Below are 16,182 nucleotides of genomic sequence, written 5' to 3'. Positions count from 1 at the left end.
AGTGCTTGGGGCCCACCCAGCCGTCCCTGGGGCTTTTCCAGTTTGTCCACTGATGACCATCTGCTGGTCCCAGATCCCATGACAGGTTCCCATTTTGCGCTTTGTCCTCGTGTCTCCTTGGTCCCTAGATGACCGTTTCTCCACCTCCCCTTGGCTCTCCCGAGCCTGACACCTTCCAAGGGTAGTGGCCAGGGATTTTGTTGATTGTCCCTTGACTTGGGTTTGCCTGGCGTTTTCTCACGAAGGGGCCAGTGTGGATTTGGGAGAAGTGTTCACCGAGAGGACGAGCCGCCGCGGCAGGTCAGGGGCGCTGTCCCCTCTCTGGTGGCTGTGTCGTCTGCCCATGCTCGGTGCTTTAGGCCACATCGTGGAGCCACCCCGCCGGCCCGGGGAGGGGCCCACCGCCTGCAGGGGCCTAGCAGAGGATTTACGGACGCGAGTTAACACTGTCAAGCAGTTAGGAAATATTTGGGGGAAGATACTTGGAGGCCACGCAAACGTCCTGCTGTGCTCAGAGTTTTGCCAGTTACACATTCACACACGGATCTTGCCTGCGGCAGTTGGGCCGGGATGTCCCAGCAATGCTGTCCCGTCTCCCCCGTCCCTTCTACGTTTATTAGTTGGAATTCTGTGAAGGAACGCTCGCTCCTTCCTCGCTTAGTACTTGTTGCGCGGGCTCGCGGGGTCCGTTCGGTTCCCGGGTCGTGCCCGGCCCGGGCGCTGTCTATTCCGCTGCTCTGGCCCCCCGGCCCCCAGTCGGGAGCGCGCGCTGAGTCTTTTCATTCTACTTTGCTCTTCTTCGTTCTAGCACCTCTTTACTTACAGGTGCTTTGGGGTGGACTTGCGTGTTCCCGCGCCAGCCCTGGGGCCCGCCGGCCCTCCAGACAGACGTGGCCTTTCCGTGCTGTCGCCAGAGAACCGTGTTAGAGGCCACGGCCGCCGTGCGGGCGGCCCATGCTTCTCCGCCACGTGCCATGCGTCTCTTTGCCTTTCCGCCTCCCCTCCCCTCCCCTCCCCTCCCCTCCATCCCTCCCCCGTCCTCTCCAGCCGTGCGGCCTTCTGTCTGCTCTTCAGGTTCCCTGAGTTTGTCCCCACCCCAGGGCCCTTGTGTGCCCTCTTCCTGGAGCACCCTGCCCTCTGGTTCGTGTCGCAGCTGAGAGGGCTCGGGCCATCTCCGAGAGACTTTTCCGCACCCCCGAATCTGCGTAGCTTATCCCCTCCCTGGCCGGCCCCCCGTCACTACCCCATCATCCTGTTTAAGTTCCTGAATCAGGATTTAGCTGGATTATCTTTCTCATTGTGTGACTCTCTCAGCCTCTCCTCTGTGTGGTCTGGGGACTCTGCCTTGCTCAAGGATGTGTCCCCAGAGCCTAGAAGAGCACCTACATGTAGTAGGTGCTCAGGAAACATTGGCTGAGTGACTGAGGAGATGAAAATGTGATGTTATTGCACCCGTTTTTCAGATGAGGATGTTGAGGCTGAGATCGCTCACATTCCTTGTCACGCAACGAAGTGCTCTGGTCTCAGCCTGTGTAGCTGAGGAGGCCCAGTGGCCACCCTGATGGGCACAGGGCAGGGGGGGCTGAGTCCGCGGCAAGGCCTCAAGGTGGAGAGGCACCAGCTGACGTGAGGCGAGAATGACCCCGGGAGCCAGGGACCCAGGCCACTTCCAGGAGAGTCGTGGGGGCTCTGAATGCTGCTGGGGTCCGTGGGGGGCTCTGCAGAGGGGATGCTGCCCACAGGCTCACTGTGGCCCCTCCCTCCTCATTAAGACGGAATGTGCAGCTCGTTAGTGGCCCTGGACTTGGCCCCGGTTGTGAGGATGCCGGATTCCTGCTGGCGATTTTTGTCGAGCCTTGGGGACAGGGGACATTGTTGGGCCTGGGACAGGCGTGGTGGCAGACCCCGAGGACAGCTGGGCCTGGCGGTAGGGCCTCTGAGGCGCCGGTGTCTGTGTGCGGGGGCCCTGGAGGCAGACAGTGACCCTCCCGGGGGTCCCTCTGTCCTCTGCCTCTGTCCCGCTCCTGAGGTTAGGGTGCTTGGGGGCTCCGGGGAACCTTCCCAGAGGCTGACGGGGCATCAATTGTAACCTTCTCGTGGGGCTGGGACGCTCCTAGCAACACGAGGGAGAAGGAGCACTCCTCTCCTGGGAAGCTGCCGCTGCTGTGCCCCCAGATCAGCGTGAGCACTTTGGGGGTGTGTGAATCTCTTTGGGGGGTGTAAGCCCGTTCGGGGAGGGTGAGCACCTTCTGGGGGGCGGTGATCCCTTTTGAGGGGAGTGAGCCTGTTCCGGGGGCGATGAGCACGTTCAGGGGGGTGTGAGCCTGTTGGGGGGCCCGGGTGTCTGCTGCAGCACTAGCGTGCATGGGCAGGCTGAGGGGAGGAGCTGAAGGAAGGGGGCTTCCTGAGGAGCCCCCCTGGCCAGCGGCCGCCAGCCTACATCGCCCTGCTCAGCCCAGAGCGCGGTGCAGTGTCGGAGCCAGCCCGGGGAACGGCTGTCTCTGTGTGGCCGCAGATCTTGGGGTCCTGGTCTCTCCGGCCTGCGTTCCTGGTCTGAGCCTGTGCATGTTTCTCTGTGGCCAGTTTTCCAGAAGGGATCCTGAGTGGGGGGTGGGGGGTGGGAGCGCCGATATTCTGCCCCCTGGGGACCATTCTGCTCACCATGCTCGGTCTAAATGTGGGTGAGGGCACCCCGGGGAGAGGAAGGACGCACACTGGCAGTTCGTGGCTCCCTCTGGGGGTGTCTGAGCCCCCCAAGAACCAGCAAAGGGGCAGACCCGGGGCCTGCTCTCAGGAAGCGGCTCAGCGGAGTCACGTTGGAAGCCTCCCTGACCTGCCGTCCGCTGTGTTCTTCCCGCTCAGAAACCAGGCAATGCGGAAGAAGCTGATCTTGTACTTCAAGAGGAGGAACCACGCGCGGAAACAATGGGTAAGCGCCCCCCCCCAGATCGCCCCGTCCACTCCCCGGGGCCAGGCTTCCTGAAAGGTAGGGGCCACTTTAGGCCGTGCCCACCGGACCTCCTAGTCTGCAGCTGTCCCATTGCCGGGTGTCCGGGCCGTGGACGGCGGCGGAACGGGTGAGGGGAGCAGCTGCCCAGGGGGCCTGGGGCCTGCAGTTCTGTGCCACTTTTCCAGCCTGGAAGGGGAGGAGGCAGCACGTTGGCCTGGAAGACCGGTGCTTTGTCAGAGGACCCTGCTTTCCAGGCAGGTGGAGAGAGGCTTGTTGCAAGAGGAGGGGCTGGGGGTGGGCTGGTTGCTGGCGGTCACGGCTGCACGGAGCCCCCTAGACGTGGGGTCTTCCTGGCGCCTGAAGCTGAGGGCGGCCCGGAGCAGTGTGGCTCCCTGGGCTGCACCGGTGGGCAGCGGCCGCTCCAGAGCCACAGGGGTGCCACCCCCGCATCAGGCCGCGCACCATGTCTCCTCTGGGAAGCCAGCCCGAGGCAGGGGGAGTGTGGTGAGGACATGTGCTGTTGTGTTCAGGGCGGCTGTTTACATCCTTGACGCACTGGGGGCGGGGGGGGGGCAGTGATGGAGGGGGAGTCACTCCACGTGAGGGAAGAGCCAGCTCCCATGGGCTTAAATGGTACAGAAATCTGTAGCTGAAAAAGGCCACAGGGTGGAGTTCAGGAGCGGTTCGATCATGGCTTACCTTCACCTCTGTGTGGTTTCCCCCAACTCTGCACGTGAGTACATTGACAGACGAGTGTCCCTGTGGGACCTGAGTGAATGCGCGCAGCAGGTCGGAGGCATCCAGGGCCAGAGAGAGAGCTGTCCTTTCTTAGCCCATCTCACCAGGCTCTGATTGGACCACTTGACAGCATGCTCCCTCTGAACCAGCTTCTGCACCCACCCTGCTCTGGCCGCAGACCTCAGTGAGGTCCCAGAAGAGAGGAGATACTTCTGGCCCAAGGCCAGGTGGCTGGGAACCTGGCAGGTAGCGTTCTGGACCCCAGGGCCCATGGGGTGAGACCCCCCCAGCCTTTCCGTTCTCAGCTCCTCAGACCCCCCGATCGGATGGTGCCCAGAGGTGCGTGGGGGGTGTCTCATCTTCTTCGTTGAGTTAAATGTATAGCAGGGACCTGCGAGAGCCCGGAGCAGCCTTGGGCGGAGGAGACAGAAGTGCTGTGTGGGAGGACCGGGTGGGGTGGGGACAGCCTGCATGTCCTGGGCGGTGACCTCAGGACTGCTTGGGAAGGACAAGGAAGAACCAGTTGTGTGGAAGTCTGGAGTGTCGGGCAGAGGGCACGGCAAGTGCAAAGGCCCTGAGGTCAGAGCCGGCGTGAGGAGGCAGGAGCAGCGTGGAGCAGGCAAGTCTGAGTGCAGTTTGAGAGGTGGGGGCCGGGTCACCTAGAAACACTGGTCTTCAGGAAGGATGGACTGTTCAGATTTTATTCTAAATGCAGCGGGACCCTTAATTTACCCTTCTTAGTGCATTCTTCGTAAACAATACAGAGCCTTTACTTTGAGAATTTTCAAATAGGAAACTTGACGAATACAATGAACACTACATACAGTCGATCATGGCTACTCTGCTGTGTGTGTGTGTGTGTGTGTGTGTGTGTGTGTGTGCGCCCCCGCATGTGAGTACGAACGTTGAGCGTTGTTGTGTCCGACGGGCAGGAAGGAGGTGCGGACCCCGGGACCCCTCTTGCGGCACCCCCACATCTGTCTCCCGAAGGACGGGAAGTTCTGTGGTCACCACCCCCAGAACGCCCCGTGCTCTCGGACCCTCCAGGCTTCGCCACGCTTACACCCCCAGGTGCCCCGTCTGGGGATGGGGTTCGCGTTGGGCAGGATGAAGGAGTTCTGATGGGCATTTGAGAAGGACCCGTGAGGTCACCTGTGGGCCCCTTGAGGGCAGGGTGGGGAAAATGGCTTGTTTAAAGACAGAGTAACTGGAAGCTAGGAAACTCGGGGTGGCCCTGAGGCCAGGCGGAGCCCATCTCGAGAGGGGCCCCTGATTTGCATGGGAGGCGTTCGGAATGATCCTGTTCTGTTTTGGGTGATGTTTACTTATTTTGAGAGAGAGGAGGAGGAGGGGAGGGATAGTGAGATGGGGAGAGAGCCCCAAGCTGGCTCCATGCTATCAGAGAGGATCTCATGAACCAGGTGACCTGCGCTGAAAGCAAGAGTCGGACGCTTGACTGACTGAGCCCCCCGGGTGCCCCGTTCCTATTTTTCTGAACTGAGCCAAAGCCTCTGATGCATTGTTTTCAGCAGGGATGGGGGTGCAGGGCCTGGTCCAGATGCCTCCCGCAGACCTCCCCCCTGCATGCCCCGCCCCCGCCGTGAGCCTGCCCGCCTCAGAGATTCCAGGGACCACAGGTCCCGCCCCCAGCAGGGTGCCAGACGCCACCATGGGCCTCCCCAGCCCGCCCTGCCCTTCCCGGGGACACTGAGGGCGGCCCATGGGAGGCCCGACTGGTGGGTGGGGGTGGGTGAGGCTGTGCGGTCAACGCAGGGGCCCAAGTTCAAGCCCATGCTCCGTGGCCTGCTGCGTGTGATCTGGGAGCGCTGTCTCACCCTGAGCCCTGCCCTTCCCGATCTGGGCCACAGGGTGGGGTGCAGCAGCGGTGCAGGCGTGTGTGACAGTGTTGGGGGCCGTGTGGGAGGCGTCAGGTGGGAGGCGAGCCTGGGCATGGAGGGTGGGTGTCCCTGTGTCCTGAGGCCGCTGTAACAAACGACCACACGGTGGGCGCCGGAGGCGGCAGGATCGCGGGCTCCACCAGCCCTGGAGGCCGCGAGTCCGGTCTGGGCAGAGCTGCGTTTTCACCGCAGGCTCCAGGCTGGATTGCCGCTGCCTCTCCCAGCCTCGGGGGGGCCCCAGCGCCCTGCGGCCTCTGCCTCTGCATCCACAGGGTCATCTCCCTTCCCCAGTACGTGATTTAGAGCTCGTCCTCCCCGGGGATGACGTCACCTCAGGTTCCTTCTTCAGTAAAAGGTCAAGTAGCCTATGCCCTGGGGCTCACCGTTCAGGCTGCCGCAGTGGGCTCCGGCCCGTTGTCAGCACAGGCTGCCTTTCCGCTTTCCCCCGACTCGTCCCCAGTCTCCTTGTCACGTACGTGGTGTTAGAGATGCTGCGACCCCTCCCACATCCCCCCCGCTGAAGTCCCCGTTCTCCGAGCCGGGGCTTTTCCTGGAGCCCCCCGCATCTGTGCCTGGCTTCTGCAGCCGGAGGCTGAGCAGGACGGGCGTGGGGAGACCCGTCGCTTGTCACCCTCAACGCTCACCGACCCAAGGTGGGCGCCGGGCACAGCCAGCGTGGAGAACATTCTGCAGGTTCTGTGACCCGTCCCACTGGGCCCTGTGCAAGGACAGGCCGCCTGCCTGAGGTCGGAGGGGCACAGCTCCCCCGGCTCTGCTGCCCTGGTCTGGCGGCACCTTCCTTTCCCCCGTCCCAGGGCCTGAGCCGGGGCACCCCATGTTCCAGGGGACCCCATTTCCCATCACCTCCCTGTGTGCACTTCTGTAACGCCATGCTGGCCGGGCAGGAGGGTTTCAAATCTTGGCCCTGCTGACCATCTAGGGCAAAGCGCTCAGCTTCTAGCCTCAGTTTACTCTTCCGTTCGGTGAAGATACGAACACCCACCCCGTGGGGCCACTGAGCGGGAGGCTCCACGCAGTTGCTCAGGGTGACGCCCGGCACGCGGTGGGGATGGGCGCTCAGAACTGCCAGCTGCAAGCCGGCCCTGACACCTGTGTGGGACCGCAGGGGACCTCGAGTGGCCCGACAACCCTGGGAAAGCACGACGGGGAGCTACGATGGGAGTCCCCTCTGACTCCGAAGCGTGTCACCCTGTCACAGCACTTAGCGCTGTGTTTCTGGCGCGAGGACAGAGCGGGGCCCGGCGGGGCAGGGACGGACCAGCCGGGGAGAAGGCCTCCGGCCGCTGGACTGCAGAGTTTGGATCCAGTCCGTGAGAGAGGGTGGTCTCGAACTTCAGCCGCTGGGTGTGCGCTCACACACGTGGGGTTGGACCCCCCTCCCGGCCCTGACGCAGAGGCTATTCCAAGTCACTCGAAGGCCTAACTGCAGGAGCCGAAGCCGTAAACCTCCTTGGGGAGAAGCAGCGGGGACTCTGGTGACCTCGGGTGGGACCCAGACTCAGCGGCCACGTGGGGAAGACAGGGTGTCCGTCAGGCGTCCCCGCTCCCGCGGGGATCCGCTCCCTCACCCAGCGGAGCGGGCAAGGGGCTGGCCCGCCCGGGCCCTGAGCCCCACCTGCACGGCAGGGCCGGTGGTCGTGGCCCGTGCGGGGTGTGGGCGAGCCCGTCTGCCGGAGGGACTCCACTCTATGCCCTGCGTGTGGCACTCAGCGTTCGGCCGTGAGGTGGTGCTGGGAGTGAGTTCTGGCCACTGACGAGCTGGGGCGGGGTGGGCGGCGCGCCCTTGTAGGACGCACAGCCCGTGGTCGCGGGGGCACAGCGGCCCTGCTCCCGGTCCTGCGCGGAGACGTGCGCCCGGCGCCCCGCACACCGGCCCAGCCTCTGTGTGTGTGAGTGTGAGTGTGAGGCTTTGCTTCCTGCTCCAGGCACCTCGCGGACGCCCCACCCGGCAGTCGTGGTCCCGGGGGCGGGGGGCGGGGGAGGTGGCCGTCCCCTGCAGGGCATCGTCCCGGGGCGCCCAGCGCGCAGACACTGACCCCGTCTCCTCCAGTAACTGTTTCTTCCTCTGCCCGTTGGGGGACCTTGTCGTCGCCCCTCCCTGTCCGACACGTCGCCCCTGTCCGTCAGCCTGAGGACAGGCTCTCCGGCAGCAGTTGGGAGGGTGGGGCAGGTCTGTGATGGTGACGGGGAGGGACGTCCCTGTGCCCCCTGGGGGCAGTCCGCACCACGGCGCCACCGACAGTGTGGCCAGTGTCTGCCGCCGGAGCCGCGTCCTGATCTCCAGCGGGTTTGTGGGGCGGCCCCCGGGAGCGGGGTTCAGGTTCTCCCCCTCAAAGCTGGCCTGACCACCCCTTGGGGCCTCCTGTGCTGCTGGGTTTGCTGAAGACCAAGGTCACAGGTTGCCTTCCTTAGTCAGGCGGAAATGCAGGACGGGCTGAGGTGTCTGGTCACGAGGATGGGGGGGTTCTGATTGTGCTGAAGCATCGAGAGGGCGTTGGAGCGAGACTCCCAGACGGTGCCATCTGTCCAGCACAGCTGTTGGAGACGGGGAGATTGGGGTCTCACGGGCGGCTTACCGCTCCCCACCTGCTCGAGGCCCGGGTCACCTTGGAGATGTGGAAGCCAGCCAGGCAGCTCCGCTCCTGCCTGGGCGGGGTCTCATAGAGGACACACAGCAAGCAGCACTGTGGTTAGACGTAGAGAGGGACTTCCTTCTCTTGGAGAGACGTCAGAGGCCCCTCCCTGGATGCTGCTCGATGCTGAGCTCGAGGCCAGGGAATGAGGAACTTTTCAGAAAGAGGATGCTTCCTAGCGGGCCGCCCCAGACCAGACAGTGCCACCTAACTTCCCTCCGTGATGCTTGTGGCCTGTGCGCTGAACCCCTTGCCACGTGAGGAACGTGTCTGGGGGACCAGGGTCTGAATTTTAAATGTTACCAAACATGATTTGAAGTTAGCTGGTTGTCGCTGGGGGGTTTGCATTGGACGAGGCATTTCTAGGAGGAGGCCGGGCGGCCGGCCTGTCTCCCAGGGAAGGAGGCAGCCCGTGTGTTTCCCTGGGCCTGGGTCTTCGTGTGCCCGTGCGTGACGGCGCGCCTGCATCTCAGCCTGCCTCCGTGGGCCCGTGCGTGCAAGCGTGCCGCGCTGGCCGGGAGCACGGAGCCGGGGGCCGCTGAGCCGTGCTCCCTGCGTTGTGCTCCCCCAGGAGCAGAAGTTCTGCCAGCGCTATGACCAGCTCATGGAGGCCTGGGAGAAGAAGGTGGAGCGCATCGAGAGCAACCCCCGGCGGCGCGCCAAGGAGAGCAAGGTGCGCGAGTACTACGAGAAGCAGTTCCCCGAGATCCGCAAGCAGCGGGAGCTGCAGGAGCGTATGCAGAGGTGAGTCGGGGCGGGGCCCGCCCCTCCTGCCCCCGCCCTGCCCGCAGCCTGTGTGCAGAGGTGAGGCTGGGGCCGGCCCCTCCTCCCCCTCCCCGCCCTGCCCGCAGCAGCCTGTGTGCAGAGGTGAGGTGGGGCTGGGGCCTGCCCATCCTCCTCCCGCCCTGCCCGCAGCCTGTATGCAGAGGTGAGGCGTGCAGAGGTGAGGTAGGGCTGGGGCCCACCCTTCCTCCTCCCGCCCTGCCCGCAGCCTGTGTGCAGAGGTGAGGCGTGCAGAGGTGAAGCGGGGCTGGGTTCCGACCCTCCTGCCCCGGCCCTGCCCACAGCCTCTGTTCCTGGACACCACGGGGACCCAGGTCGGAGGAGGAGGAGGAGCCTGGCTGTGTGAACAGCAAGCACGGCAGGGTCTCAGCCTGGCGATGGAGGGGCCACATCAGGCCCCTGGATGTGTCACTCGGAGCCTGCTTGGCCTTAATGCTGATCAAAAACTCAGTCACGTTTTGGGGGAGCAAGCTGTCCTTCCCGGGTGCCATGGGCTGGGACCACCCAGCTTTGCTCAGCCACGTGGCCTGCGTGGCCCCTGAGGGGAGCAGAGCCTGAGACGCTGGGTGTGGGTCGAAGGCCAGGGGACCGCCTGCCTAGCGTGTGGCCGGAATAGTGTGCTGGTCTCCCCTGCCGGTCAGGAGGACTGTGAGGTCCTGTGGAGCAGGCCCTAGCGCACAGTAGGAGGGCCTGGCGCTCAGTAGGTGCTGGGGGACGTGTAGCTGTGGTTTTGTTGTCATGCAGCCAGGTGACGGACGACGGGCAGTGATAATGCCGCTCCCAGTCTTCTGGACACGCTGTCCACGCCTCACTGGGTGCCTCCTCCCGGCCCGAGAGCCGGATGCCACTTTATCCCCGTGTGACGGGGAGGGAACCGAGGCAGTGATCCACGTGTGGCTCTGCGTGCTGGGGTGTCTCAGGAGTGCAGTTGGGACTAAGCGCCTGTGGTGTCCCTGGGTCAGGGGTGGGGCTCCATGTCCCTCCCCTCCCCCGGACGTGTGCCACCCCTAGCTTGGGGTGGTCCCTGTGGGTAGGGGAGGCCTCGTCCCCCTCCTCCTCCCTCCCCACCGCCTACACTCTGCCCTGCCCTTGGGGAAGTTGTGGGCTTGGTCTGTGCACAGCCAGAGCCCGGCCACCAGTGGCCTGGTGCTGAGAGTGTCCCTTTGGTCTCCAGCAGGGTGGGCCAGCGGGGCGGCGGGCTCTCCATGTCGGCCGCCCGCAGCGAGCACGAGGTGTCTGAGATCATCGACGGCCTCTCCGAGCAGGAGGTAAGAGCGTGGCCGTGACCTTGGCCTCGGCTTCACTCCCCCCTCCACCCCAGATGGCAGTGCCCTGGTGGGAAACGGGATTCACCCAATCGTGGGGCTTGTCCCTGGAATGTGGGCAGAGCTGGGGCAGGGCGCCGAGGCTCAGAGGGAGTGGCCATCAGCTGCCTCCCGCCTGAGGGACAGGCAGAGAAAGGCATGTTGCTGGCCGTGGCCATGTGGCACGAGGTGGCCGGAAGGGTCACAGCCGGAGGGGGCCTGGGGGAGGAGCACCCCTGCCTCTTGCGTCTCCCAGTGCCTCCTGTTGGCCAAGCACGACCGGAAGCCAAGGGCAGGGGTGCCTGTGAGCTGTGGCTTCTCTATCAGCCGCTCAGTGTCCAGACTGGGGACAGATGGACAGTTCCCGGCACGCTGAGCACGTGCGCACACGCTCCTTGTTCCCCGGCCCCCCAGGAGGCCTGGCTGACCCCGGCCATGGTCATGGGGCCTGGAGATGGTCAGGAAGCTGGGAGAGGAGACATTTGCCCTGGGGACGCATTGGTACCCACCTGGTCCCTCCCGAGTCTTGGGGGTCAAGTGTCTAACGTGCCAGACCCCCACCCTGCTTCTCCCCGACACTGCAGTGGACGTGAGGGGCTCTCGTGAAGGAGGGGAGCGCACGCCTCTCCCCCAGGGGTCTGGGGTCCAGTGGCATGTGGTTCAGTGCGGCCGCCGCCAGCACCACGCGGCCGTTTAAATCCACATTGAATGAGATAAAACTAAAGCTTGAGTTCCGTGGTCACACCAGCCACATGGTCGGTGCCGGGCAGCCACGTGGGTTGGTCGCTCCCACGCAGGACAGGACGGGCGGCTTCAGGATAGCTCGGTCCTAGGCTGCTGATTCTCCCGTGCGACAGACTTAGGAGTCCCCGGGGGTGGGGGGGGCAGGCGCCCCCTGTAAGCTGTAGTTTCCCAGGCCTCCCCCCGGAAGTTCTGATTTAGCTGATCAGGGGTGGAGCTCAGGACTCTACATGCTTTTGACACAAGTAATTCAGACTCTCTGGCCACCAAGAGAGAGCTGCCTTTTTAAAACTTCACCTGGGGGGCGCCCGCGTGGCCCGTTTGGTTGAGTGTCCGACCGCGGCTTCGGTCGCAGTCTCACAGTTTGAGAGTTTGAGCCCTACATCGGGCTCCGGCTGCACTCCCTCTCTCTGCCTCTCCCCTGCTCATGCTCTTTCTGTCTCAAAATAAATAAATAAAACTTAAAAAAAAATTACAAAAAACCTTCACACGGTATGTCCCTATTTCGAACACCATTTGGTCCTCAGAAAGCAGAACTCAGCAAGCCTTCTCCCATAGGCACACCTGCGGGCTGGCTGTGGCTTCTGTCCCATCGGTGCCGTGGCCACGTCCTGCAGGGGTGCGGACTCGGGTTCAGTTTGTTCCGGAAGCACGAGGAGGGTGGGTGGCCCTTTCCCGAGTGTTTCCTGCCTGATGGCCGAGGATGCGGGGCATCGCGGCTGATGTGGCGTCCCCGGTGCCCAGCCCCCAGCCCAGGGGCCCACTTCCCCAGGTCCTGGCCACCAGCCTCCTGAGGCGGTTGAGGGGGTAGCATTTGGGGCGGGTGGTTAGAAGGGGGATTTGGGGCATAGACACCCCTGGGAGGGTGGGGTGGGGGGAGGAGAGATGCCACCCTCTCCTTTGGGGACCTTTCCACAGTCACCGTACATAGTGGCCCTGCCATGGTCTGCCATTAGTGCCCCTCGGGCGGTGGTGGTTGGGGGGGGGCTCGGGAGAGATGGTGGTCCTGGAAGGCTTCGGGAGCGCTGTGAGCCTCGGGGCCCCGGGGTCCTCCTAGCCGGGTGCTCCTGCTGGGAGCCCCAGGGGTTGAAGCAGAGATTGCCTGTGGGATGCCAGGCAGCGGATCCTTTGAACTAGCTGACCTGGGCCGTGCTGGGCCCTCGCCTGCCTCAGATGGAAACTAATGCCGGGAACGGCTGGCGGCAGAGGTCTGGGGCGATGAGCCCAGCTCGGTGGTGGCTCACAGCCTCTCAACAGCCTTCCCGGTTTGTCGTGAGCCAGCCCGCCCGACTCCAGCCGAGCACGCTTGAGGGGCCCATGCAGGGCTGGGGCGGGGGGCAGTGGGGGGCAGGCGATCGGGTCCGTGGCATCCCCGGCCCCTCACCCTGCCCTGCGTGCCCGCAGAGCCTGGATGGCCCGTCTCCTGAGCTGCTTTGGCCCAGCTGTCCTCACATCTTTCCTGTTGTGTTTTACGGCACTTGTATTTCCAAAGGGAAGATTCATCGCCCCCCTCCCCCCGCAGATAAGGCGGCTGCTGGTCTCCGCGTTTAATTTACGGCCTCGTCCACCGTAAACCTGTCCAGCGCTGCCTTTAAATTCTCCCTTCGCAGGCCTGGGCTGTTATTATTTTTAACTCCTCCTTCCCTCTCTCTCGGCTCCCCGTTTCCCCACCCTCGTTGGGAACGCGCGCACCCTCACCTGGCGCCCCCTTCCTGGCAGGGCCCTTCCCGCCCCTTCCCCAGGCCGCCCCTGAGCTGGACCCCTGCCCTGTCCTCCCTCCAGAACCTGGAGAAGCAGATGCGCCAGCTGGCCGTGATCCCGCCGATGCTGTACGACGCCGACCAGCAGCGCATCAAGTTCATCAACATGAACGGGCTCATGGATGACCCCATGAAGGTGTACAAAGACCGCCAGGTCATGAACATGTGGAGTGAGCAGGAGAAGGAGACCTTCCGGGAGAAGTGAGTCGCCCACGGCCGGGGTGTGGGCCACACGGACCCCTCCACCCCGCGTCCCGAGAAGCCCTCCCCGGTGAGGCGCGGACGGGCTCCCCGGGGCTGCTGTGACAAAGGACCCCAGGCTGGTTGGCCGCCACAGCCATTTTATCCTCACTGCACTCTGGGGGCCGGAAGTCCAAGATCAAGGTGTCCTTGATGAGGGTTGGTTCCTCTGAGGCTCCGAGGGACTCGGCCCCGCGCCCCTTCCCCAGCCCGGGGTCTGCGGGCGACCTTCCCCTTCCCTTGGCTTGTGGACACTTCGCTCCCTCTCGTCCTCTGTCCTGTGTGTCTCTCTGTGGCTTCCTTTTCTATGAAGCCCCCAGCCGTGTCCGATACAGGGCCCACCCTCCTCCAGCGTGACCTCATCGTCTCTGCCCACAGTCTCCAAGAACTCATTTCCAGATCAGGTCACATTCGGAGGTTCTGGGTGGACGTGGAACTCGGGGGCCACTGCTCCTCCCTGGGGTGCACAGACAGCCTCTGTGCAGTGGGGCTGTGTGTAGGGGGAGAACCAGGCCTGAGGCTCACGGGTCGGGCGGGAGGGCAGGAGTACCTGGCTGGCTGTTGGCTCTCTGGTTCTCATCTCATTCCGCAAACGGCTGTGGAGCGTGTCCTCCGTCCGGGACACTGTGCGAATGTGACTGTCCCTCTTATTCCTCGTAACAGCATTATCAGGCCATCCCCATTACACAGGTTAGGAAGCAGAGGCTCAGAGAGGTTAAGACGTAACGAAGGCCACACGGCTTGCGAACGGTGAAGGGTGGAGAGAAGACGGGACTCAGACTCCCCCAGCTTCAGGGCAGGGGCTGGGCTGCAGTGAAGAGGCTTGCTGGGGGTGGGGGATGGGGCCGGGAGCAGGGCAGCGTGGGCGAGCAGCGGCTCGGGGCTTCTTCCGCGAAAAGCGCGGGAAGACCCGAGCGTTTGGGGGAGACGGGTGAGGGGCTGCCGGATGGATAAGATCCTCATCCCCTCAGCTGGACTCAGTATCCCGTGGACCCACGTGCCAGGCAGAGACCCCCATGAGGGGGGAGGGCGGGAGGTTCAGGCGGGGGCGGAGGGCTCCTTGCTCGGCCAAGAGGGTGTGCTGGAAACAGACTCTGCGTCCGTGGCCTCGTGGCCGGGGGAGGCGACTGCACTCTCCAGCCGCCTGCAGCCAGGCCGGCCAGGGCCTGGGGCTGGTGGGCCCCTGGGGCAGGGACGATTCTGGGTCTCGGGCAATGAAGGGGTGAGGGAGCTGCCCCAGGACTGGAGGTGCAGGAGGAACCACTGATGACGGGGATCTTGGTAGCAGGAAATTATAGCTTCTAGACCAAATTTTGATTATGGAAATTCTAAAACATCCGTGAAACTCAAGGGATGGCTGAGGAGGCCTTGAGTGCCTACCACAGGCTCAGCGCCCGGGCAGCGGCGCCGGGCATTTGGGGCTGAGTCCTCAGGGGCAGAAGCCCTCATTTCTAAGTCCACACAATCCCAGATGTGGCTGCCGTGCCACGAGTCACGTCCCGCGGGTAAGCTGTCGTCTAATTTTAACCCAGTGACGGACCACAGGCACGAGGCCAGGCTGACCGCTGCGTTAGGTGTTTATTTAAGTCCCCCCTGGCACGCTTGCTGTGGTTATTTATTTACACTTTGTTTAAAGCCAACAAACAAGAAAGAGGTGCTTCTGGGGTGCTTTCTGTGGTTCATTCTTTCTGGAGCGTTCACGTTTGCCCTTCCCACCTGATTTCATTGTTAATTCAGAAGAACGGGGGACCCCACATGGGCTGCTGTCTGCTGAGCCCTAGCTTGGTGCCTCATGTCTTTCTGGGAGAGTGGTCACGGTCAAGGTTGCCAACACAGAACTGATGGCACTCGGGCCTCCAGAAATCACGTGCCCGGGCCTAGAGCTTCACCACTTATGGGCTTTGTCATCTCCGGTAGCCACGCCTCTTCTCTGGGCCTCAGTTTCCACATCTGTAAAATGGGTATAGCAACAGTGCCTCCCTCGTTTAGCTGCTGAGAGGTGCCCGGTGGGCAGGAGGTTCTCAGGACGTGTCGGCAGAGGACACAGACACAGGGGCAGGTTGGAGGGCGGTGGGAGAGGTGAGCTAGGGGGCTCCCGGGTTTGAAACCTGGTCTCCTGGGACTCTGTGTCTCCTTGGGGAAACCCCAGGAAGGGATCTGGGTGGAAGGGAAATGTCACTGGGGCAGAGAGAGGGAGAGGACGGGGACTGTCTGGAAACGCAGGGCATTAGGCTGGCTCCAGCTTCACGGGCTGCCTGAGGCTGGAACCCAGGCGGGGAAGCCTGCCGCTCTGACCCTTGGCTTCCTCCTGGAAAAGAGAAGAGGCCGTTCCGGATTCTCCAGTGTCTGGTTGGGGAACAGGGGAGGGGCCCCCTGGCCTGCTGCCCAGCCATCTGGAGGGCCGGCAGGAGAGCACCAGGCCCCCGCCTCAGCAGCGGCTCCTTCTCTCCCCGGAGGAGGCTGTGGGGCAGCGGAGCATCGTGGGGACCGTCAGGCCGAGGCCGGGCCCTGGGCCAGGGGCCCCACCCAGCGTCCCCGGGGCCCCGGCGGCCGTGACCCACATCTCCGCCCCCACTGCCCGGCTGCTCCCATGGCCCTGACATTTCAGCCTTGCCGAGTCTCTACCAGTAATTCTGCCGGCTTCGCAGGAAGCCTGCTGGCGGGGTGCCAGCGACCCGCACCCCCGCCGGCGTAAGTCCTTTCTGGCCGCCGCCTCGCCCGTGCCCCCACCTCCCCCCGGGAGGCCGGCCGTGCTCGGCCTGACCTGTGGCCTGGCAGGGGGGGTGCCCGCGTGGGCCGGGCAAGGCCCAGCTTCCCAGACCCGGCCGGAGATAGAAACAAAGGCATTTTTTCAAAGGGGGGGAACCCCACCAAAGAGCTGCATGCAATGTCCTCATTTTTCCTGGAAGCCGCCTCCAGCAGGACAAACAAATATATTTTCAAAGGCGCTAAAACCAGTGACTCACTGCAAGGAACGCCCTCCCTTACCCTCGCCCGCCCTTCCCACACCCCCCTGGGCTTAATTGCTCCGAGTGGGGCGGCGCCCGCCCAGCCGGGCCCGGGGAGATGGCAGGCGCCCGGGTGCCCGGCGCCCGCCCAGCTGGGAAGCCCCCC

At 63.9% G+C, this 16,182-nt stretch overlaps 1 protein-coding gene across 1 annotated transcript in view; it reads left to right on the top strand.

Moving 5' to 3' along the window:
* Positions 1 to 16,182, top strand: part of NCOR2 (nuclear receptor corepressor 2) — a 174,502-nt gene that overhangs the window by 77,748 nt on the left and 80,572 nt on the right. Inside the window, 5 exon segments of the mRNA XM_029921630.1 lie at positions 2,863 to 2,929; positions 8,812 to 8,984; positions 10,201 to 10,291; positions 12,851 to 13,051; positions 14,850 to 14,876. Coding sequence (XP_029777490.1) covers positions 2,863 to 2,929; positions 8,812 to 8,984; positions 10,201 to 10,291; positions 12,851 to 13,051; positions 14,850 to 14,876 — 559 coding nt within the window.

Source organism: Suricata suricatta, chromosome 14 (assembly GCF_006229205.1).
Source record: "Suricata suricatta isolate VVHF042 chromosome 14, meerkat_22Aug2017_6uvM2_HiC, whole genome shotgun sequence".
NCBI classification, from domain to species: Eukaryota; Metazoa; Chordata; class Mammalia; order Carnivora; family Herpestidae; genus Suricata; species Suricata suricatta.
Note: the sequence above shows the minus strand (reverse complement) of the source record. Positions and strands in the feature narration are given on the sequence as shown.